At 54.8% G+C, this 22,659-nt stretch overlaps 2 protein-coding genes across 10 annotated transcripts in view; one reads left to right on the forward strand and one right to left on the reverse strand.

Moving 5' to 3' along the window:
- The window catches only part of MAST1 (microtubule associated serine/threonine kinase 1), a 27,784-nt gene extending 12,450 nt beyond the window's left edge, over positions 1 to 15,334 (reverse strand). Inside the window, exons 1-11 of one of the 5 annotated variants that reach the window (XM_058727859.1) lie at positions 15,190 to 15,334; positions 11,508 to 11,536; positions 9,467 to 9,555; positions 8,921 to 8,996; positions 6,961 to 7,039; positions 4,939 to 5,099; positions 4,683 to 4,758; positions 4,299 to 4,508; positions 1,767 to 1,868; positions 1,543 to 1,675; positions 1,397 to 1,464 (exon numbers count right to left, since the gene is read on the reverse strand). In XM_058727859.1, the coding sequence (XP_058583842.1) occupies positions 1,397 to 1,464; positions 1,543 to 1,675; positions 1,767 to 1,868; positions 4,299 to 4,508; positions 4,683 to 4,758; positions 4,939 to 5,099; positions 6,961 to 7,039; positions 8,921 to 8,996; positions 9,467 to 9,555; positions 11,508 to 11,536; positions 15,190 to 15,228 (1,062 nt within the window). In that variant the 5' untranslated portion in view covers positions 15,229 to 15,334. Of the gene's footprint in view, positions 1 to 1,396; positions 1,465 to 1,542; positions 1,676 to 1,766; positions 1,869 to 4,298; positions 4,509 to 4,682; positions 4,759 to 4,938; positions 5,100 to 6,960; positions 7,040 to 8,920; positions 8,997 to 9,466; positions 9,556 to 11,169; positions 11,348 to 11,507; positions 11,540 to 13,344; positions 13,366 to 15,189 lie in introns of those variants that run through there. The other 4 variants (XM_058727858.1, XM_058727860.1, XM_058727857.1 and 1 more) reach the window with 4 other exon arrangements.
- RTBDN (retbindin) lies at positions 9,085 to 21,676 on the forward strand. 5 transcript variants are annotated; one of them, XM_058727863.1, is made up of 8 exons: positions 9,085 to 9,238; positions 13,060 to 13,194; positions 16,633 to 16,849; positions 19,051 to 19,225; positions 19,808 to 19,874; positions 19,971 to 20,081; positions 20,591 to 20,687; positions 21,228 to 21,676. In XM_058727863.1, the coding sequence occupies exons 3-8, from the start codon at positions 16,835 to 16,837 to the stop codon at positions 21,453 to 21,455; spliced, it is 693 nt and encodes a 230-aa protein (XP_058583846.1). In that variant the 5' UTR covers positions 9,085 to 9,238; positions 13,060 to 13,194; positions 16,633 to 16,834; the 3' UTR covers positions 21,456 to 21,676. The 5 variants fall into 5 exon arrangements, with proteins under 5 accessions (XP_058583846.1, XP_058583849.1, XP_058583845.1 ...); XM_058727866.1 differs by lacking the exons at positions 9,085 to 9,238; positions 13,060 to 13,194 and having other exon boundaries at positions 16,645 to 16,849; positions 19,035 to 19,225; XM_058727862.1 differs by lacking the exons at positions 9,085 to 9,238; positions 13,060 to 13,194; positions 16,633 to 16,849 and adding an exon at positions 18,309 to 18,414 and having other exon boundaries at positions 19,035 to 19,225.
- The last annotated feature ends 983 nt before the right edge of the window (positions 21,677 to 22,659 follow it).

The raw sequence follows: 22,659 nt of genomic DNA on the forward strand, positions 1-22,659 counted from the left end.
AGAGTTCAGAGAAAGCACATGTGCGGCCACCAGAGCTGGCAGTCTCACAGAAGGAACATCTGTCAAAGCGTGGCTGGCTTAGAGGTGGGACCACGGCAGTTTTCACTATGTTAAGTGGCTAATGCAGAGACGTCCAACCGACTCAAAACCCCACGCGGGGTTCCTCACGATCCACGTGACCAGCAATTCTGCTCCTGGCTGTGCACCCAAAAGGACCGAAACGGTTATACACACATGTCCGTGGCAGCACTTTCACTTTCAGACAGCAGCCAAAAGAGGGAACAACCCCAATGTCCATCAAGAGACAAAGGATAAACAAATGCAGAAGACCCATCCAATGGAATACGATTCAGCCATAAAAAGGAACCAAGCGCTGATTCATGTCACGACATGGATAAACCTTGAAAACATTACGCCGGGCACAAAAGGCCACAGAGTGAAAGTAAATCTATATGGAATATCCAGAAATATATATGAAATACACATTGAGGCCAACTATGAAATTTACACAAAATATCCAGAATGGGCAAATCTGTAGTGTCTCAATTCAGAGGTTGCCAGGAGGGTGGCGGGGAGGGGTGGGCAGGGAGAGTGGGAAGTAACTGCTAGAAGTGAGGGTTAGGGTTATACCTTATTGTGAATATACTAAAACCCACTGAATTGTTCATTTTATTTATTTTTTTTTTTTTAATTTTTTTTTTCAACGTTTTTTATTTTTATTTTTGGGACAGAGAGAGACAGAGCATGAACGGGGGAGGGTCAGAGAGAGAGGGAGACACAGAATCGGAAACAGGCTCCAGGCTCCGAGCCATCAGCCCAGAGCCTGACACGGGGCTCGAACTCACGGACCGCGAGATCGTGACCTGGCTGAAGTCGGACGCTTAACCGACTGCGCCACCCAGGCGCCCCGTTCATTTTAAAATGAATGCTTAAGGGGCGCCTGGGTGGCTCAGTCGGTTAAGCATCCGACTTCAGCTCGGGTCATGATCTCGCCATCCGTGAGTTCAAGCCCCGCGTCGGGCTCTGGGCTGATGGCTCGGAGCCTGGAGCCTGCTTCCGATTCTGTGTCTCCCTCTCTCTCTGCCCCTCCCCCATTCATGCTCTGTCTCTGTCTCAAAAATAAATAAACATTAAAAAAAATTTAAAAAAAAATAAATAAAATAAAATGAATGCTTAAAATGGTACGTTTTAAGTACCATGGGTACATGGTTGGATTATGAAAAGAGAAAAGGCCCACGGAGGAATGGCGATGGTTAACCCAGTTCACAGATGGGGAAACTGAGGCTCGGACCAGGGACCAAGAGGTCCACCCAGCCTGAGGACACAGGGCCAGGAGGTGAGCCCTGGCCTGTCCTGCCGAAACCAGAGTGCTGACCGCTGGCCCTCTTGGCCTTACCTCAGAGAGGTCGTCCTGCTCTGGTGTATTGGAACCACCGCTGTCCTGTTCCTCCAGGTGCACCACGTCTAGGAAGGGGCTGAGCGTGAGCGGAGGCTGGGGTCCGGGTGGGTTCACCCCAGCCCCCTGCACCCACCAGCCAGCACCTGGAAAGGGGTCACGGGTGAGGCCCAGCTGGCGGATGATGTAGCGGGGGATGTCAGTCTTGACAAGGTGGCCTTCCTTGGCGTGGCCCTCCGCCGCCTCCAGCAAGTGGTAGAACTCCTCGGGGTTGAATTCCTGGGGCAGGGCAGCAGCAGGCTCAGGGTGGGCTCCAACCCTCCCCCAACCCCTACCCGCCCCCCCCCCCCACCACGTCCAGTCCCCTCACCAGGCACTCCAGCAGCCTCGCGGGGCGCGAGATGATGATGAGCAGCTTCTTGACCAGCTGGGTGACGAAGGCAACCTCCATGCTCTCTGAGCGTTCATAGGCCTGGGGCGGCGGGCACAGTGGGGGGAGGTTTCACGGGTGCCCGGCTTCAGCCAGGCCCCTCTCCCCACCCCCCACCGGGTACACACTGTTGCCGTTGTCCCATTTTACAGGTGAGAAAACTGAGGCTCGGGCCACACGGTAAAAAGAATGACAACGACGGTAGGCACTGTTGTCCTAAAACCTTCTCTCATTCATCTTCAAAACAGCCTATGCTCCAGGCCAAGTTAGAATCCCTCCAGCCCCGGGCATGCTTTCCCCTCCGGTCCCTGTGTGGCTACCTGATCCGCGTCTAAAGTCGCACCCCACCTCCTGGCTGTGCCCTCAATCCTCATTAATGACCGTACTCTGCTTTTCCTGTTTTCTATCCCATGTTGTGTCTCTCAAGGCCAAGACTAGGGTGAGGCAATGAGGCACCTCACCCTGAAGCCAAAAATCTCAGTCTTCAAGGTAACTAAGATTTTAATGCAGTATGTGAAAAAAGCATGCAAAAAAAAAAAAAATCCATGATAACCAAAATAACAAAATTTAAGGGAGGATAGGATCTGTTAGGGTTGTCCTGAGCCACACTGGAGCTTGAAGCAAAAGGGAGGAAGTGTGTGGGAATCTGTACATGTCTTCTCAGTGATTAACAGCTTTAATAAAAATATTGTTGGGGCGCCTGGGTGGCTCAGTCGGTTAAGCGTCCGACTTCGGCTCAGGTCACGATCTCGCGGTCCGTGGGTTCGAGCCCCGCGTCGGGCTCTGTGCTGACAGCTCAGAACCTGGAGCCTGTTTCGGATTCTCTGTCTCCCTCTCTCTCTGACCCTCCCCCGTTCGTGCTCTGTCTCTCTCTGTCTCAAAAATAAATAAAACGTTAAAAAAAATTAAAAAAAATATTGTTGATGATTAAAACCAGAAAAGTAAAATTCTAACAAATTCTGGTTTGATTATAAATAAAATACTCGAAATAATGTTAAGTTTTAATATACCCACTTTTCAATTTTTCCAATAATTACTTTAATATCCTGAGGGGGGGGGGGAGATTAAATACTTGTCTCATCCCAGTCCCAGCCCTGATGCTTTTTATTTATCTTCTGACTCTCCTTATTAGAATGTCAGCTTCCTGAGGGCAGGGACTTTTGTTTGTTTTATTTCCAGGGAATTCTCCAGCTTCTAGGCCAGTGGGAGGCCTGGAACAGGTGCTTAATAAATATTTGTGGAATTAATGAATGAGCAAATTCCCTTTCTATAGCAGAAGGACTAAGGCACAGAGAGGTTAAGTGACTTGGCAAAGGCTCCACAGTAAGTGATGAGCTGGATGTGAATCTGGGCCGTTTGATCTGTGCTCTCAATTCCTACGAATCTAGTGGCAGAATCCAGACTCAAACCAGATCTGATGATGAATCCCATAAGTCAACATACTGCCCTTTAGGTCGGAGTGGGCGCCTAGAGCCCAAAGCCCCGTATTCTGGTCTTTGTGCCCTTATCCAACGTCATTCCCTGAAGACAGTACAGTCACTTGGCCTCTGTGCTCCTAGAATTTCCCAGATTGCCTTCTCACCTCAGGGCCTTTGCATGTGCTGTTCACCCTGCTCGGCACACATTCCCCCCGGCACTTCTCATAACTGTCACTTCCTCATTATTCTTGTCCCAACTTCAATGTCACCTCCTCTGGGGAGGCCTTCTGGACCTAACAAGGGAGTCCTTGACACTCCATCTGATTGCCCTGTTCCATTTGCCTCATAGCCCTAAGCATCAGGTGAAATCACCAAATACCTTGATCTGTTTCCATGTTTCCTATCCACCTTCCACATTAGAATATCAGCCCCAAGAGGGCAGGGATATTTCTCTAGTTTGTTCACTGTTGGGTTCCCACTGCCCCAGCACACAGTAGTTGCTTAATAAATGCTACCCACTGTCATTGAGTTAAGTGGGGGTATCATCTTGTTTACTTTCATTCATTCATCCATGGAACCAAAATTTATTAATCACCTACTGTGTGCAGGACACCGTGCCAGGCATCAGGGCCGCAGCAATGAACAGACAACCTCATCATCCACCCGCGGGACTGACATTTGAGCAAGTGAGACAAGAAAGAAGATAAAGAAAAATACATAGGAGGACGGAAGGGGCTAAGTGCTAAGGAGAAAACTAAAGAGACAAGAGACGGTGGGTGGTGGGTTTGACATTTTAAATAAGGGGGTCTAGACGCCACCTGAGATGCTGATATTTGAGTAAAGACCTGAAGGAGGTGAGGGAGGTTAAGTCCCTGCCTCCCCCATCACTCCGGACGAGCACCACGTCCTTCCACTGGGGACCACGTCTTTCTCTCCCACCCCTGAAGTTCCACGGCGGCGCCCGGCACGTGGTAGGCGCCCTCTGAACGGAAGTGGGGTGAAAGAAGGCGTCGGGCCTGACCGAGCCAGCGCCCCCCGAAACACACACACTCACATCCTGCAGCAGCTTCTCCAGGTTCTCCTGCAACTCGTAGAAGTACACGGTGGTGATGAGGCCGTCGCGGGACTTGGTCAGGCAGTCCCGGGCCAGCTCGATGATCTGGTGGTGGATGAAGCTGAGCACGCCGTCGGCCAGCGGCAGCACGCTGTCAGGTTCGTAGGCACGGGCGAAGTCGCGCAGCTTCTCCTCCATCTGCGCGGTGGCCTGCGAGGGGGACAGAGGGCCGGGGTGCCGGCGCGGGGCTGCGCCCGGAGGCTGTGGCCGCCGGGAGCCTGCGCTGCGCTGCGCGCGCCGGCCACCAGGGGGCGCGCGGAGCTAAGGCGAGCGAGGGCTCCCGCCGCCCGGGCCTCCCCGCGGCCGCCCCCCGCCCCGCCTCACCTTCGGGAACCTCTCCTTGTAGACATGGTTCATCATCACGATCTCGTTGTCGTAGGAAGAGGGGGAGCGCCCGGGGCTGCGGGGAGAAAAGCGCATCCTGTGCGGCCCCCAGCCTCCGGAAGCAGCCAGGTGTTAGATCCCACCCCCGCTCCCCCGTAAAACTTCACCCGTCGTGCCGTCACCCGTTTAATCGCGCGGGCAGAGGTCTCACAGGACACGACCATCAACTTGGGGTGGAGGGAGGTTATCTACCCACCTGAGGCTCCGCGAGCGGGGCCGCACTGCAGGAGAGCGGCGGCCACCATCTTCGTCTGTGATGCTCTCGGTGCTGCCGAAGTGTTTGGAAAGGAAGTGGAGCTCGTCCACGGTGGGCTGGTAGGGCAGCTGGTGCAGGCGCTCCTGGGAGGAGCAGGAAGACTGGGGGGAGGAGCGGGGCCGGGGTCAGAGCCACCGCAGTCCCCCCACAGCTCGCGACCCTGGGCTGGGACTCCTGGGGGCTGATGGGCCCCTGGGCAGGGTCGGGATCAGGACCTGGTTTATGATCCTTGGATTCCCAGGGTCCAGGTTGGGACTCCCGGAGATAGACAGGGGGGACAGGGACAGACACGGATGCGAACTGTGACACACACAGATGTGGCCAGTGGGAGCCTGTTAAAGCCTGAATCAAGTCATATCCCTCCTCTGTTCAGAACCCGCCGTGGCTCCCACCTTACTCAGTATGGACCCTGAAGTCCTCCTCAAGACCCACAACGTCCTGCAAGATCTGGTCCTGTCTCCCTGCCATCACCTCCGCCCACTCTCCCCATCAGTTACTCGTCCAGCTGCACAGGCCTCCCGGATGGTCCTTGAACCAGCCAGGCACACTCCTGCCTCAGGGCCTTTGCATTGAGGGGCCTATGCTCCCTCTGTCAGGAGTATATCACTACAGATCACTCCTCCTTTACATCTTTGCTTAAATGTCACCCCTGTGGGTGACATTCACCCCTCTGAACACTCATCCCTCACCCCCTATCCCTGCCTTGTTTCTTTTTGCTGTATTTATCTCCTGACTTACTATATCTTTATTATTAATTTTTATTGCCGCCTGCTCCTTGAGGGCAGAGACTTGGCTCTCCTTGGTCCCGAGTCAGGGTCTAGCACGCAGTCGGGCAAACACAGACCCGCACATATCAGTGGAGAAACAAAGATCTCCACTTGATTCTGCAGGCAGAAGGGTCTTTTGAAACGTTTACATCACTCACTCCCCATCCCACCAGTATCTATTAAAATAATTTTTTCAATGCACATAACATATGATCTACAGAACCACAATGTCAAATAGCTCAGGCTGAAATTTTAGTAAAATTTAATATAAAGCAAAAAAAAAAAAAAAAAAAAAAAAGCCTTTGTATGGCTTCCCATCACATTTAGAATAAGATCCACCGCCCTGCCCTGGCTAAGAAGCCCCAGCATGACCAGGGTCACTGTCTACCTCACCCTCGTTCCTCCACTCCCACCCCAAAGCTCCAGCCACTTGAGGTTATTTTCAACTTTCAAATGCAACAAGTTCTCTGTCGCCTTTGGGAATCTGCACATGCTGTTCCCTGGTCCTCTTCGTGAAACACCCCTCCTTTCCTTCCTCCATCTGCCAAACTCCTACTGATCCTTTGTCTTGGCTTCAATTCCACCTCTTCCAGGAAGCCTTCCTTGACCCTCCCCCCCAGCTGAGTCAGGTGCTCCCTCCTGTTATCACCTTACCTGGTGCCACTCCCAAAACAGCTCCAACACCCTGTATTGTAAATATCTTCTTACTGGTCTGTCTCCCCTCATGAGGGCTGCATGAATCCTTGGATCCTGGCCCACCTTATAGAGCCCACCCACCATATGACAGCCAGTCACATGATAAATGTCTGCTGAACATCATACCAATGGATGGATGAGTGGACCAGAGACACAGGCAGAAAAGGGGGCAGGCGGAGAGAGACTTTGGGTATTGCGGTGGTTGAGCAAATGCACTCTGGGGGAAGAGTGTGCTGGCCCCGGCCAGCTGAGACCCTTGGCAAGTGGTTCGACCCGTGAGCCTTAATACCATTATCTGTAAAATAAGTCGGCGATAGGCAGGATCCCCAAGAAGATATGTTGAGGGTGGAGAACAGGGCTTTCAAGGGGACCTGTAACTTGCCAATAGATGGACGGGTGATACCTTGGAAAACTAGAGAAACCCAAAACCCTCATTAAGGCCAGAGCAACTGCTGGCCTGGGTGAGGGCTCCCGCCCACTCGCCCACCTGCCGACTCACCGAGACGGTGGAACTGGGTGTGTTGGTGCCATAGCCGGACGAAGGAAGTGAAGCCAGAGACCAACGGCGTCCGTCCGCCCTGGAACCCAGCCAAGACGCTCAGAGGCTGCTAGGCCCCACTGGTTCCCCCCCTTCCCGTCCTCAGGGTGTGAGGGAAGCTACTGGCCACCACTAAGGTAGGGGCTGGGGGTATATCTGTGCTCTACGATTCCGAAAGGCCCTCAGAGCCACAGAGGTAAGGAGGAAGTCTTCCAGCCGGGCACCAGGGACCTGGAGCAAAGATCAGGAATCCCCAAAGCTGCCCCCATGATAAAGTGCTCAGACTGAGGCCACTTGAGCCTTCTCGGAGAAGAAGGGCCCCTCTTTTTCAAATACACACGCTGCCACATCCTCCCACATCTGCTCACTCACACACAGATACGGTCACTCCCACAGCCACACCCACTAGTGTTAGTGTGACTCGTGTGGTTGAGATCACACACTGACAATCATACACCTTCACGCGTGACTCCTCAACACGGACACACACACAAGCCCTGACCCGTACACGGGCCCAAATCGCACGCTTCCCTACACGAACACACCATCACGCATGCAAACACACACGTACACACACACACACACGAACACGTACACGTAGAGATGGAGTACTCACACTCTGAAACAAAGACGCACACTCCCTCACACACGTTCTCCTCTGCCACGTTCACACAGACACATTCGAGAACGCTCACGCACTCAGTCACACATTCAAACTCCCACGCAGCCACACATTCATTCACACTCCCACCAGATTGCACACTCACATGGAAACGTACTTGGAAGGGCATGCTCTCTCACGCATTCACACACATTTACAAATGCACAGGGATACCTTCACACACGCTCACACTTGCACGCTGATGCACGCCCCCGTGGGCATATCTGTGGGCAGGGCCGCCTCACACGACCACAGTCTCACAAGCCTACATTCACACATCCACATCAGCACAAAGATTGCATATCACAGGGACACACACTCCCAGGCATTAGCCTCCCTCCGGGGGGCGGGGCCCTCCTAGCCCACCCACCATGCAAGCGACCAGATCAGGTTCCAATCTTAGAGCCCTTTTCTGGCTCCCTAATGCCTTCAGCCGAATTCCGCAGCCAAGGGGATCTCTCCGCAGCCACCCCAGGGAGGCATCCTCTGTCCCCACAGTCCTGCGTGACTTCCACACGACAGCCTTCACCAGTCTTTGCAGTGATCTGCGCTCTCTGGCCCGCCACCCCAACTCCACCCCGAGGACAAAGACTGTCATTCACCCCTTATGCTCAGCTCCCAGCTCGCACCACGTGTTCAGACAACGTTTTTAGAATGAATCAAGTTCAAAGAAAAAGAATCCCGCCCAAACATCCTGGTGACTCCCAGAAGTTTCTCCAAAACGCATCGGAGGAATCTCTCTGCCTCCCCCAATTTCGCCAAAGGCCCCAAGAAAATTCATTCGCGACATTCTAGAAACCCTCAAAGATCCCCGTAGGGAAACCTATGATTGCTCCTCTCGGGCCCTGGAGAAATAGCTCTAGGTGCCCTTTCTCACGTTGGAGACCAAAGTCCCTCAATGGGCATCTTGCAGTCTGCGCTTGCGCACTTCATCTCCGTTCCCTGTCCTGTTGCTATGGAAACGCCCGGCCTGGAGCTAGAGGCTGGGGAGACTGAGACCCTGGGCTCAGAGCGCACGCGCTTTCGCTCCGCGGCAAAGGAAGTCCCACTCCCCCTTGGATTCCGAATAGGCGGTTGGCCCCGCCTTCTCATAGGCCCCGCCCCTAAGGCCTGGCGCTTATTCCCGCTGGGACGCTGGGGCACTCTGCGGGTCCCTCAGGCCCCGTCTCAGGTGCAATTAGGAGGGGAACAGATGGAGGCCCAGACGGTGGTTGGGGAGGGTCCGGCCAGGGTTCTAGGGCCCTGGGGAGAGGGACTCACCTTCGGGAGGAGGCAAACGAGAAGTGGGCGGGGGTGTTGGGGGAGAAGTTGCGGGGGCTGTCCAGGGGACTGCTACCTGTAGCGGAAAGAGGGGGATCTTAAAGCTTGGTATGGGAGGCAATCCCACCAGGCCGCTCAATCCCCAAAGCGGGTTGCCAACAGCAGCCCTTCCCCTGTTTAGTCTCGTCCCACCCCCGTATGAGTGGACCACGCCCCCTTAGCTGTAGCCCCGCCTCTCTAGACTGTTTTGGTTATGGAGTCAGCCCAGCCCCCCTTCAGGCTGATTCTGTCTACATCTGAGATGGCCCCGCCCTTCAGGTATGGTACCTCCCCTCAACCCCGGCCTCTTCACAGTCTTGCTCCGCCTGGGCCTCCGCCCACAAAGGCCCCTTCAGCCGATTGACCACTGCCACACAAGATGGCCCCGCCCTTTGCCCAACCTGGGCCCTCCTCTGTTCAGTCTCCGCCCAATCCTGCGGCACGGACACGCCCCTACCCCGTAGCCACGCCTCCTCTAGGCTGGTCCGCACCCACCACCTGTCTCACCCAGGTGTCCAGGCAGTGGGGAGTGGGGTCGCGGCAGCGTGGGCGAAGTGCTGGTCAGGATGAGGCTTTTCCGGTTACTGGTGCGGCAGCTGCGGGGAAGGCGAGGCAAGGGGACCGGGCCGGGCCGCAGCCCAGTGAGTTTGTGAACCCAACCAGCCAGCCACCTTCCCATCTCAGATCCCCGCCTGTCTCCCATCTGTGTGTGCTTGGAGGTGGCCCCAGAGGATTGCTCAGAGGAGGAGGTGATGGAGGCCTAGGCAGGGCTGCGTATGGGAAGGGATGTGCGTGTGGCACGTGTGTGCAAATTACCTGTGTGGATCATGTGTGACCATGGGAGGCACGGCGTCAGTCATGGAATGATAGGAGCGTATATTGTCTTTGGGGCTGTGCGTGACATCCTCTGTGTGTTTCCACGTGTGGCGCCCAGTGTGTGAGTTCAGCACTGGGTTGGGTTTACCTTATGTGATAGGACCTGTACCTTTTGTGTCTGTGTGAAACAGTGTGCCATGCCACTTGCCCATGACTAGATGTGCCATTGTGTGTTAGAGCGCGTGCGTGCATGATTTTTGCTACATGTGTCTATGTCTTTGTGAGGCATTCTAAGTCTGTGTGATACGCTGCCCTTGTATATGTGTGTGACATTCCCCGTGTATGTCCACGGGTGCCATCTACTGTGTGTGAGTTTCATACCCTGTGAGCCTGCCACCATGTGTGACATTCCCTAGGTGAGTCTTCCCTATGATGCGGTATGATACTGTGTATCTCTCCGTCTCGGCGAGATTCCCTGTGTCATTTATTCTGGCATCTGTGTAACACCGCATGTGATAAGCTTAGGTGATATCATGTGCTGTGACATTCTTGGGTACATAGATGTCATTGCCATACATGTGTCTGTGTGCGTCCTGGATGCCATAATCGTGTGTGTGTATCGTCATGCATGTGACATCTTCCTAGATGTACACAACACTGTACCTGTTGGGCTGTTCATCTGTGTGTGACGCTGGGGGTGCCCCCCTGAGTCTGGGTGGGCATGACTCTGACCCACGGCCACTGTATGCGTGATGGCTCCAGGGTGTATCTGGGCCACTAGGGCTGTAATGTGTGCATGTGTGTGACATCATGTCCTACGTGACGCTCTGTGTCACTATTTTCCGGCTGAGGCTGTGTTCTTGGTGGGGGGTAGTTTGTGCTATGATAAAGCCCCCCCCCCACTTTCCTTCTGCCCCTCAGGATCCCAGATTGTGAAGAGGGAGCCCCCCAGCCCCTCCATTCCCCTCACCCCCTGCCACAGTGACTGAGCACATTAGCGAGGCCAAGAACACGCGGCATGGGGGCGGGGGGAGGCCAGGCTGCGGCTATTGTTCCGAGGGTGCCAAGTCCCCCACCCTCCCCTTCTTCCCCTACCCCCACTGGGTTGCCGGAGCCCGCAGCGCCAGCAGACAAAGGCGCCGCAACACCCCACCCCCCCCCAACAACCGGCGCAGCCTCCTCCCCCCTGCAGCGGTCCTCGCCGGCGCACAGTGCCCCCAGTCTCGGCCCACACTGTCCCCCAATTCAGCCCCATCCCCTGCAGAAGGCGCCGCACGGGCACCTCTGGCGCAGCTGGACGGGGTGCAGCATCCCGGGCCCCTCCCTGCGGCAGCGGCCGGAGGGGCGGCTTTAGTGGGGAGGGCCGGGTCAGGGTCTGAGGGATGGGGTTCTACCTCTTGGTGCGACGGAACATACTGCCGCCAGGGAAGGAGGGCATCGAGAAATTGGAAAGCGCTGTCCAGAGGGAGTCAGACATGACCCGGCGGCGGCGACATGGTGGCAGGTGCGGCAGTGGCGGCGGCGGCGCGGGGAGCGAGCGCGCGGGGCGGAGGCTGGAGCCGCAGCGGGCAGGGGAGGGCGGGGGAAGGGAGGGCCGTGCCGCTGCCGCCCGCCAGGAGGGGGCGCTGCTGCTCACCAGCGCTCCAGGCCCCGCCCGCGCGCGCGCGCCTGGCGCCCCCACCCGGACTCGAAAAGGGGCGGCCGGCCCTGCGCATCTCTCCCCAAGGCTCACCTGCTGCTTTTCCGGGGCAGAGGCAAATCCTTCTAGAAGGCAAGGGGGCAAAAGGATAGAGGTCAGAGTGGACCAGCAGCTGCTGTCTGCAAGCCCTGTCACCCCCGGGAGCAGCAAAAGTTGGGTGGGACAAGCTACTCATCAGCATCCTCACCCACACCTACGTTATGCACGGAGGGCGGGGCTCTTCGGGGGAGAGGGTACCAGAGTGATTTCTCTCCCGACCCCAGACACCAGCAGAGCCCAATATAGGACTCCTGAGTTGGCACCTCCATGTGTGTGTGTGTGCAAATCAAACGGGAGCCTATGTGGAAAATATTTCTTGAGCACCTGCTGTATGCCAGGCCCTGTGCTAGGCACTGGGGACACAGCAGCAAATGAGGAAAAACCTCCTGCCCTTTTGGGACTAGCATATAAAGAAGGGAAGCAGACAATAAACAAATTAACACAGAAGTAAACACGATAATTTTAAACAGTAATAAGTGTCATGAATAATATTAAGGTGATATGATGCAAAATGGCTAGGAGGAGGACACAATAGTCAGAGAGGGCTGCTCTGGGGAAGTGACTTTTAAGATAGTTATTGAAAAAAGAAGAACCAGCCATGGAAGAATCTATGGAGAGAGCATTCCAGGTAGAAGGAACGGCCAAGGCCCAGAGACAGGAATGAACTTGGTATGTTCAAGCATGAAAGTTGAATGAATGAATGACTCCACACCCCAAGGGTTCTACCCCACTCCCAGACAGATTCAGTGTTGGGGGTGGGATAGTTAGGGTCGCTCAAAACTGAAATTTGCAATGGGAACCAGACAATGGCCAAGTGGTCTTTTTTGATAATGGTAATGATAACAATTGCTAACTATTAACTTTATGTGTCCAGACCAGAAGAAGGTTGTGTTCTGTTTGTCAAGCACTCGGGAAGCCACTATAGGGATTAAAAGTTATGGAAGTCTGTGCCCTCTTCCCAGCAAACCATCGGGCAGAAGGAGTGCCACCTTCCAGCCAGTTCAGTGTCCACAGGCCAAAGTGAATAAAGGAGGCTGGGTAGGGCTGCAGATGGAAGATTCTGGTGAGTTTCAAAAGCCTTTTGGTATGGACTCTAACCAGGGGAAAATGAGTTATGTTCTAGATCCTTTCTAGGATCTCTGAAAGCAGAAAGCCCTAGGTTCAAAGCTCAGATTTGCCTCTTATAACCTTGGTAAATGACCTTCCAACACTCCAATGACCTTATAACCTTGGCAAATGACCTTCCAAAGAAGGTCCAGCAGACCTGCCAACAGATGACTCTGTGAGATGATTCAGGTGCCTGGCACCTTAGCATGAGGCCTAGCACATAGTAAGCACTCAATAAATATTAGGTCATAGGAGCAGGAGTTATTATGAATGGACATGCTGCTTGACAGAGGATGGGCCAAAGGTACCTCCCACTCCCATGGACAGAGGACAGACATATGGTTGGGGTCAAAGAGAACACTGTCCAGATCTCCAGCCATGCTCCCCTGAGCCACGGGTGACCAGAAATCCATTCCAGGTTTTCCCTCTGTTTTTGCAGGATCAGTTTGAATGAGGAGCAGCTGGGACCAGCCGGCTGGGTGGGACGACCGCAATGGCCCAAGCGAAATCTAGACCTGGATTTTTCGGCCACGGAGGCCAGGATTCCAGATCCGGGTACACTCGGCCTTCGAGGGTGAGCCCCTGGGGACCTTGAAACACCTCCCAAGTAGTCCTCGAACCTAGCACCATTTGCTAGCGCTCCTAAATATTCTAGAATAGAAGTAAAGGGCAAACTGGAGAGGTAGGGGATTTGGATCCTTGCGTCAGAGTAAACAGACGCCACCTCCATCACTAGCTGCAGAGACGCTCTGCCAAGCAGATTCTGCTTCTCCCAGTAGTTGATGGACGGCGCTGGGGATGGGCTTTAGAACTCAGGATGCTGTTCGTATATACGATCCCAGCTGCACACAATTGGAGGCCCTCGGGAGCTCCGCAGTTGTGGGACAGCTCCTAGGGGGTTGCATCAGTGGGTGGGGGTGTATCCAAGGCAGCGAAGTGGTTAATCCCGCCAGAAAGGAAGAGGTAGGGACAGGACTCCGGCGGGATAGCACAGACTAGGGGTTGCCTCAGGAAGGAACGGTGGGTGAGTGGGAGGATCCCAGGCTGGGGGCGGGGTCTTGAGCGTTGGAAGGCCCGCGTGGCAATGAGCCAATGGGAGTCGGCGCTGGCCCGGAGGGCGGGAACACACCGTCTTGTAGGCTCCGCCCCTTACCGCCCTTTTCCTGGGGACCCGACGGCGCGGACCCAGTCTGGCTGCTTCAGCACCTGCTCTGGCTTTGCCGCCCCTTCCTCCCTTTTCCCACAACCCCTTTTCCCACCCCAGCACTAAAACGGGTGGGAATCCAGGGAAGTTCTCAAGAGCCCAAGGCTCTTAGATGGAGCCATTTGGGCTCTGTTCGAAAGCAAATTAGCTTTCCAACCCAGTTCTGTCTCCAGCATCCTCCAGACACCTGGGAAGTCCCTCCTATCATCTAACTCCGATTTTTCCTGCTGCAGTGACGGATCAGCTTATCTTGGTCTCCAACCTCAGGGATGGTAGGTTAGAGGAGTCCAGAAGTAGACCCTGGATGAGGGTTTGAATCCTCCCCTTTTTTGTCCAAGCTCCAGGCTAGGAAGTAGCCTGAGTCTGGAGCCACCTAGGCTTTATCTAAACTCCTCCAGATTATGTAGCGTGGGTCTGGGCTCCAAGGAGGATCAGAAGGACCAGACCCCAGGCAGGCCTTGAGATGAAGCTTTGATCAGTTTCCTCGCTGGGGTCAGTTTAGGGACAACATCGAACCCTCGTATTAACCCTTAGAAACGCAGTAAGAAGATAGTAGAAAAGAACTCTTCTCAGCTTCAGAATCCCCACCCATCTTGAAGGTGGGAGTTCCTGACGCCTGGATTTCCCCACACTCCACAATCCTCAGTGTCCCACTCTGTGCAGTGGACTCACTCCCGCGCCTGCGCAGCCTGGAGACCAGTATCTTCTAAGGCTGCAAGGAGCTAAAAATCGCTCCCGCCCACCCACAAGCTGGGCTGGACTTGAGGATCTCGCGGGGGGGGGGGGGGTAGTGAAGGGAGGAGGAATGAAGAGTGAGGAGGAAGGCTGTCTAGGGTGTCTGTCCAATTAGGGCAGTAGGAAGAATCCTGGTGGCTGGGCAGATGCATGGAGGTCGCAGGGGTTCCCCATGCCTCAGAAAGGGGTTCCTGGGGTGCTGAGGGGCGAGGCTGCAGTATAAACATGTTTACTGCCTCTGCGGCGCCGGTTGCCCCGAGGGGAGCGAGCCCTGGGGCACTAACTTTGCTTTGCGCCCCCTCACCCCCAGATTGGCGTTGAGCCAGGGCGATGACTTCGGTCCCAGCCCCCTCCCCCTCTGGCGGGCCAGGTGCCCCTCAGGCTATCCTCGAGGGGGAGCGCTAGGCTGCACCCCCTCCGTCAGCTCCCTGGAGCCCCGGGCGGCGCCTGAGGGGCGGGGTCGCCAGCGCGGCGGGACGCGCGGCTACCGAGTTCCCCTCTGGTAGCGTCCCGAGGCCGTGGGAGGGGGCGCCCTGGCCGGCCCAGGCGCAAGTTCTCCCGCCCCCTGCCGGGCCCCGCCTCGGGGCTCCGACCCCTTCACCGCCACCCGGGACCGGGGCTGCCGCGTACCTGCAGCCTCCGGCGGCGAATCAGGCCCGAATCGTCCATGGCGGCGGCGGCTTCGGCCCCGGGGAGGGAGGAGGGAGGTGGCGGTAGCGGCGGCGGCGGGAGGAGGGAAGAGGGAGGGAGTGAGAAGCCGCGGGGACCGCGGCGGCGGCGGCGGCGGCGGCGGCGGGTGGGGGGGGGGTGGCGGGGGCGGAGCAAAGTGGGGCGGACCCGGCGCCGTCACTGCGTCTGGGCGCCCGAGCCCGGCCTCGGCCAAGGCTGCCCGCGCTAGGTGGGGCGGGGGGGGGGGGGGGGGGGGGGAGGGAGAGGGTAAGCTAGGGAGAAGCTTCCATATGCCCCCAAGGGAGCCAAGCTACGAAGAGACACCTATGAGAAGAGACACTCCAGGAGAGAAACATGCCCATGGAGAGACTTTCAACCCAAGAAACACCCAAGGGAGACAGACATTCTCACTAAGATATATTCCTTATGCGGAACCCTCCCCCCTCCTCGCAGCGACCCCCTCAGGGAGACACATTCCCATGGATTGATAGTCTCCACGGGGACGCCCTCTCCAATCAGGAACTCTCCCCTCACCCTGAAAATCATTCCTAAGACAGATGGTCTCTGAGAGGTGACGCTGCCTCTCAGAAGCCCCCTGCTGCCCCCAAGAAGAGACATTTCCGCAGAGAAAAATCCCCACGGGTGAACGTGGGGAGCCTAGTGAAGACACCCCCAACGAAAGACCTCCTAAAAGCCATATTCTTTGTGGGAAATTGCCCCCACCCACGAGACCTCCACATCCCGAGAAGGTACATTCTTACAGAGTGACATTTACATTGAGGACACCCATCCTCGCGGGAGATGCTCCCAAAGAAAAACATTTTGCATGCCTATAAGCCCCCCTTCCCAACCAGAGCCTCTTCAGGGAGTCCTGCAGCCCCTCTAACGACCCCCTCCCTCACCGTCAGGATTAAGTAGCCAGGCCAGGCTGCGCTATATTTATAGGGGCGATTAGCTGGTAGTTGGGGAGGGGGGCAGCTGAAGCGATTTTCACACACACACACACACACACACACACACACACACACACACACACACACCCGCAGTGTTCCTACAGCTGAGACCAAGCCGACTATGCTTCCCAGAGTTGGTGCGGAAAGCGTCGGTGACCTCCCCACTCCAAGTCTAGGCTTTGGGGGGGGGGGGGGAGGGTGGGAAAGGGGCTTCCCAAGGGTCCTGGCCCATAATTGGCCAGGAAGGCCCTGGAGGGCGCGGTCACTGAAGGAAGCGACCCCTGCCGGCCAATGAGGGGGAAGGCAAGGCAAGGTCTAGGTCCAGGTGTTCCCCAGACGCTTGTTTCCTCATCTCTGTGCCTTTGCCCGAGTTATTTCAACGTTTTTCTGTTTGTCGGCATGCTTGTTTGCCATGTCGCTGAGTCCGTTTCTCAAAACTTCTCTGTCAAAGGCCCAGACTCCGCTTTTGTCACCCCTTCTAAAGCTGGCTTCGTGGGAGCTCTCCGTGGTGCTGATCTCATGCGCTCCTGTCCACGGTGCTGAATTCCGAGGGCAGCGTTGGGGGCTGAGGTCAGGGGAGAGAAAGGATTGGCGAAAGGCATAGCCCAAAGCCTGGACATATCTGACACACGAGCACCTTGGCTTACCCAAAAATGGACAAGAGGAAGGTGAGATCCACTATATCTTGATTTCTGAAGCCTATAGGACATTAGTGGGTTCCCATTAGGGGCCAGGAGACAGCACCTCCTAAATGGCTCATTTACTCAACACGTACTGAGCACGCACTATGTGCACAGTAGTGTTTTGAGATCTGAGCGTCCCATAGTGAAAGAGACAGACAAAAACTCTGCATTAGCCTGATAAGACAGGGAGATTTGTGGTAGTGGTCATTGCTCACAAAAACACATGTGCACACTACAAGCACAGGCACACACACATGCTACACATACATACACGAACACGAACATACCAACACATGCTCAGGAAACAGACTCACATACACATAGTTACACACTCTGCAAATATGTACTTGTCAAAAATACACACACATACAAACATATTATCCGCAAACACAGACTCACACACAAACACATACACATTGCAAATATGCACTTAGCAAACACAGACACACTGAATCCTTTACCAACACACTAACACAGAATGCAAACACAAAATCAGCAAATACAGACACACACAAACACATATACACACCAACTCACACTCTGCAAAGACACACGTATGCAAACACAGTAGTGTTAGAAAACACAGATATACACACACGCAGCGAATACAGACATACAGACAACATGTACAAACACTCAACAAACACAAGCACACACACACATCATACCAAAACCAATCTCAGCTCAGCTACACACAAACTCTCCTCCAGCACACAGACACAGTATCCTTCCGACACAACACATGAACACACACACATACTCACATACCCACTGCAGGACTGTTCCTCTCACCGACTCTCCCACTATAATGGCAGCTCTGGGAGGCTGAGATATTCATTTCTTGGTCACTACTTCATCCCCAGAACCTGGCACACAACAGCTGCTCAACAAACATTTGTTGAATGGATGGGTGAATTGAGGGAATGTTTGTAAGAAACTTGCATTCACAGAAACTGCAGAGAAACACACACATACGTTTCAGATGCAGACACATACTCTCTGCACACATATAAACACCCCTTTGTGTTCACTAATGGTCAACATTCATGGCCAAAAACCTTTATCCACTGACTTATCCACAACATTGTCACAGGACAGCCATCCTAATCCTGCTTCCCCGTCCTTCACATTTATTATATCTGACTCAATTGGACACACTTGGCTTGAGATACATACAGGCCTCCTTAGCCAGATTTTGCGCACACACACACACACACACACACACACAACCACTCAACCAAGAGTCACACATACCATACCCTCACCCAACAAACACACATACTTTACACACACACAGCCATACAAACACACTCTCATCCAACACATATACACACAGATTGAGTTTAAGCCACAATCTCAACATAATGCTCAGTGCAAGGATATATACACAGCAGTCCCAGGGCCACCGGCCTTTGGTCAGCTGGGGCAGGGGGTGGGGCCATGGGAAACTCCTCCTCTGCGTCAGACCACACCCTCTCTGGCTGTCACTCTTCCTTGCACTTGACCCTGAGGTGTCTCAGCAGCGCCCTAGACCTCAGTTCACTTAACAGGTGAGGGGTAGCCCAAGAGGGCAGGGGAGGGGAGGGAATTGTCTTGTCCCTACAGACCCTCAGCTTCCCCTACCCTGGGGCTTTTGGATTCCAGCAGCAAAACTCGAGTCCTGCCACAGCCAAGCTTGGCTCCAAAGGGCCAGCCATAGTGGAAGCCCCTAAGCCGATTGTGGGCCGAGAGAAGGTGACCATGAAAGGGGCCAGCAGGGATCAAGAGGGAGGGAGGAGACTGGGCAAAAGAGCAGGAGGAACCACTGGACAGAGGAGGGAGATTGAAAGAGCTGGGGTGTCCCTTTAGTTCTGAAGACAGCGGGAGTCACCTGAGGGTTGACAGGGTGGGAGATCCTGCTGGGTGTGAGGGGGAGGAGAACTGTGGTCAAACCAGAGGGTGGGACGCATTGGGCCTAAAGGGATGGAGGGGACATGAGTCTGGTGGGAGAGAAGGGGCTCCTGGGTCAGAGGCATGACTTGGTAGCCCCCTGGGATTTGGAGGTCCTTGGTCATTGCCTCATCAACTGCTCATTCTCTGTCCTGCCTTGCACTGTCTCCTGAGTAGGCATCAGGAGAGTGCCACCCTAAGCTTCCAGAAAGGGACAACCAAACCTTACCCTATACCCCAGCTTACTCTTATCTCAGGTGGACATGGCCTGCAGGGGCCACACTCGACCCAGGGGCCTGCCCTGGGCCCTAAGACTGACCCTGGTGTGGATCCTGCTGGGGTTCTGTGGAGGGAGCCGCCCACTCCCAGCTCTGTCCCGGAGACACCATAGGCTGGCGACCGATTTCGGCACAGTCCAGCTGCACCTTGCGGGTGAGCACTCCAGACCCTCCCTAACTTCCAACGCCCAGGAAATCCCACATCACCACAGCAATACCAGACTTTCCTTCTGAGAGGGGCTTAGGATGAAGCACGGGCTGGGGGAGGTGGGGAGTCGGGGCTAGTGCCGAAGAATAGAAGTTAAAGTGCACTGATTCTGGAATCAGACTGCCTGGGTTCAAATCCCAGCTCTCCCACCTCATAATTGTGTGACTCTGAGCAAGTCACTTAATCTCTCTGGGCTTCATGTAGACCATGAAAAAGGGAGAGAAATAATAGACCTACGTCATAGTGTTGTGAAGGTGTGTATGTAAGCATATGAAAACGTGTACCACTATCAGGGACATAATGAACGATAAGCTGATTATGATAAGCCATCATTTTTATTATTACTAGAAATTGCGTTTGGATCCCAAGAGAAGTGTCTTTATTTAAGTTTTATGTTTGAGGGGTCCTGACATAACTGGGGTCTCCCCTGTTCAAGGGGCCCCCAGGCCTTAGTTCCCCAATCCTACCTGAGGATCTAAGACCCCACCTCACAGGAGTACCCTTCTCCATGGTCCTGTTGTCCCTCAGAGATGGACACGCCAGAGGCATCGGACCCTGGGGCGGTCCCAGAACGCTGTGGGGAGCCGAGCCCTGGGTGAGTACAGTACCCGCCAGCGTTTCGTTGTGTGTTTTGCTTCAGTTGGCCCTGCCACATCCTGACCCAAACGAGCCTGTCCTTCCCGATGTTCAGGTGCGAATCCTTCCTGGGACATCTCCAAGCTGCCCTCCAGAGTCGCTTCCGCCTGCTGTTATTGGGGATACGCCAGGCGCAGCCGCTCTGTTCTGAGCTCTGCGATGTCTGGTAGGGGAGGTGGGGCATGAGGGGCGTGCCCTATGGTTTGGGCGGGACCAAAGGAGGGATCTGCAGCTTGTGTTTGAAGGGGTGTGGCCTGCCTCCAATAAGGCCAAGGTCTAAAAACGAGTTTAGAGGCCAGGTAAAAAGGGACGGGGCCTGTAGAGGACCCGGCTTTTAAGATTGGCAGGACGGAGGCGTGGCCTTCCACGGACCTGGGGTTTTTTAAGGGGCGGGACCTCTTGCTAGAAAAGAGAGCTGAAAAGATTGGGGAACGTAAGAGGCTGGCCTGAAATAGATGGTATGAAGTCTGCAGGGATGAGGTCAATTGTGACAGAGCCCCGGGTATGTGTGGAGAATATAGGGTAGGGTGAAATCTGGAGGACAGCGTCTGTTGGGGCGTGGTCCTAAGAGGCGGGGCCTGGGTCTGGGGGCGGGACATACACTGAGTGAAGCCTTGGAGGGCAGGATCCCAACAGAACGCGACTGCCCACCTTCTCTCCACACACCATCCGTAGGTTTGCCACCTGCGAAAGTGATATTACCTGCGGCCCAACTTGGCTTCCATTCCCAGAAAAGCGGGGCTGTGAGCCTGGCTGCGCTACCTATGAGCAGGTGAGCTTGAGACACAGAGTGCGGGTAAGAGACTGGGACCTCCCCTTACTGTGTCCTGTCTTAACCCGCCTAGGGCCCGGAGTCCGGACTGGCACTCCCAAGGCTCCTGTTCCCACTCTTCCCCCTTCCGCAGCACAATCTCCATAGTGGGATACGTCCGTATGCTCCCTAGGGCCCATTGAGTCTGGATTTGGCCTCCCCAAGGGACCGTCTCTGCTCTAGGCCCATCCACAGTTCCCCCTGGAAGACTCAGAAGCCCGAATTACCTTCTCTAAAGCCCCAATCTTAATTTGACCCTCCCCCACCCCAGCCCTGGGGCCCAGGAAGGATAACTCGCGCTCCCCTGTACTCCGCTCCTGCCATGGCCCTGCTCCCACACTCCCGGGAGGACCCAAAGCGGGTAACTGCCCGCACCTAGGCCGCGCCTCTGCCCTGGCCCCTACTTGCAAAGAAACTCGGGGGACTCTAGGTTTCCAAGGCCACGCCCCTGAATTGCCTGGACTCCGCCCACTCGGGCCCTAACCCCACCCCTTTTCCCAGACCTTTGCCGATGGGGCAGACCTTTGCCGCTCAGTCCTGGGCTACGTGCTGCCGGTAGCAGCTCCTGGCGCGGATCACTGCCTCAACATTTCCATCTCGGTACTGCCGGGTCGCAGACACGAACGGAGGGCCCGGGAAATCAGTTTCCCGCGGTCCCGCCGCTCCCGCACCTGGATCCTGGATGCTGCGGGCAGCGGGAGTGGTAGTGGAAGCGGCAGCGGCCCCTAGGGGGCGCTGGGCCTTGGATGGAAGATGCGTCCCTTCCCCCAACCCGGCCCAAGACACCCAGAGCGCCACCCCTCTCCCTCTCCGCTTTCTAGTTTCCAGAGTCCTGTCCCTCCTTCTGGAGTCCCAGAGACTAGCCCTTCTCCAGGTTATTAGAGAAATAGCCCAACTCTAGCTCATTTTCCCCTCTTCCCCCACTGAATAAAGTCGCCAGCTCGAAAGCACTGTGATGTGGCTGCTTCTTGGGGAAACAGGCAGGAAGGATAGCTGCCAGAAATGTCACTTCAGAGGCCTCAGGTCCGAGAATTAATAAGTGATTCACACTAACATGTAAATGACAGACTATATTGTGAGCAATTTCATAACTTGGAATATCCGGGTGTCAGAAACGGAAAGGGGTCCAGAAGAGGGGCTGACAAGGGCAAGAGGTATGCTCCCCAAGTGTGTGCCACGAGGCCCAAGAAGCTCCTTGACTTGTACAGACCTCAAGACAAGCTTCATGGCCCTCCCTTCTAAGCAGACCCAACAGTGCCTGGCATAACACCCCCTTCCTTCTTCCTCCCTTTCTTCCAAATCCCAGTCCTCGACCTCAAACGACTTGACTCATTTAAAATCTGGGATGTAAGCATTACTCCTAATCCTCCTCCTCCTATACACAGGCCCTATGACAGCCTCAGTTTCCTCACCAGTAAAGCAGGGGCAGTGTGCCTTTTAGTTCTGTTCAATAGGACACCATTGACGGATGCCTCCTGTTCTTAGGTAGATCAGGCCCATTCTCTGCCCTCCAGGAAGATGGGACAGAAGAGAAATGCCTCACTGGGAGAGTAGCAGGCCTCTTTCAGAAGCAAGAGAAACTCAGTTCAAAGTATCTTTAGCCAACAGTGATAAGCTTCAGGATTGGCTGTATCTAGGTCCTTAAATGTTAGGAATCTATCTGTATCTTTTTCTTGGCTACACTTTTGGACAGGATCTCCTCACAGTAGCTAAGATGGACCAGTAACTACATGATTCCAGTGGGTTTCTTTCTTTCTTTCTTTCTTTCTTTCTTTCTTTCTTTCTTTCTTTCTTTCTTTCTTTCTTTCTTTTTTGTAATTTTTAAAAATGTTTATTCATTTGAGAGAGAGAGAGAGAGAGAGAGACAGAGAGAGACAGAGACAGAGCACAAGCAGGAAAGGGGCAGAGAGAGACGGAGACACAGAATCTGAAA

This window comes from Neofelis nebulosa, chromosome 4 (assembly GCF_028018385.1).
Source record: "Neofelis nebulosa isolate mNeoNeb1 chromosome 4, mNeoNeb1.pri, whole genome shotgun sequence".
In the NCBI taxonomy this organism is placed as follows: Eukaryota; Metazoa; Chordata; class Mammalia; order Carnivora; family Felidae; genus Neofelis; species Neofelis nebulosa.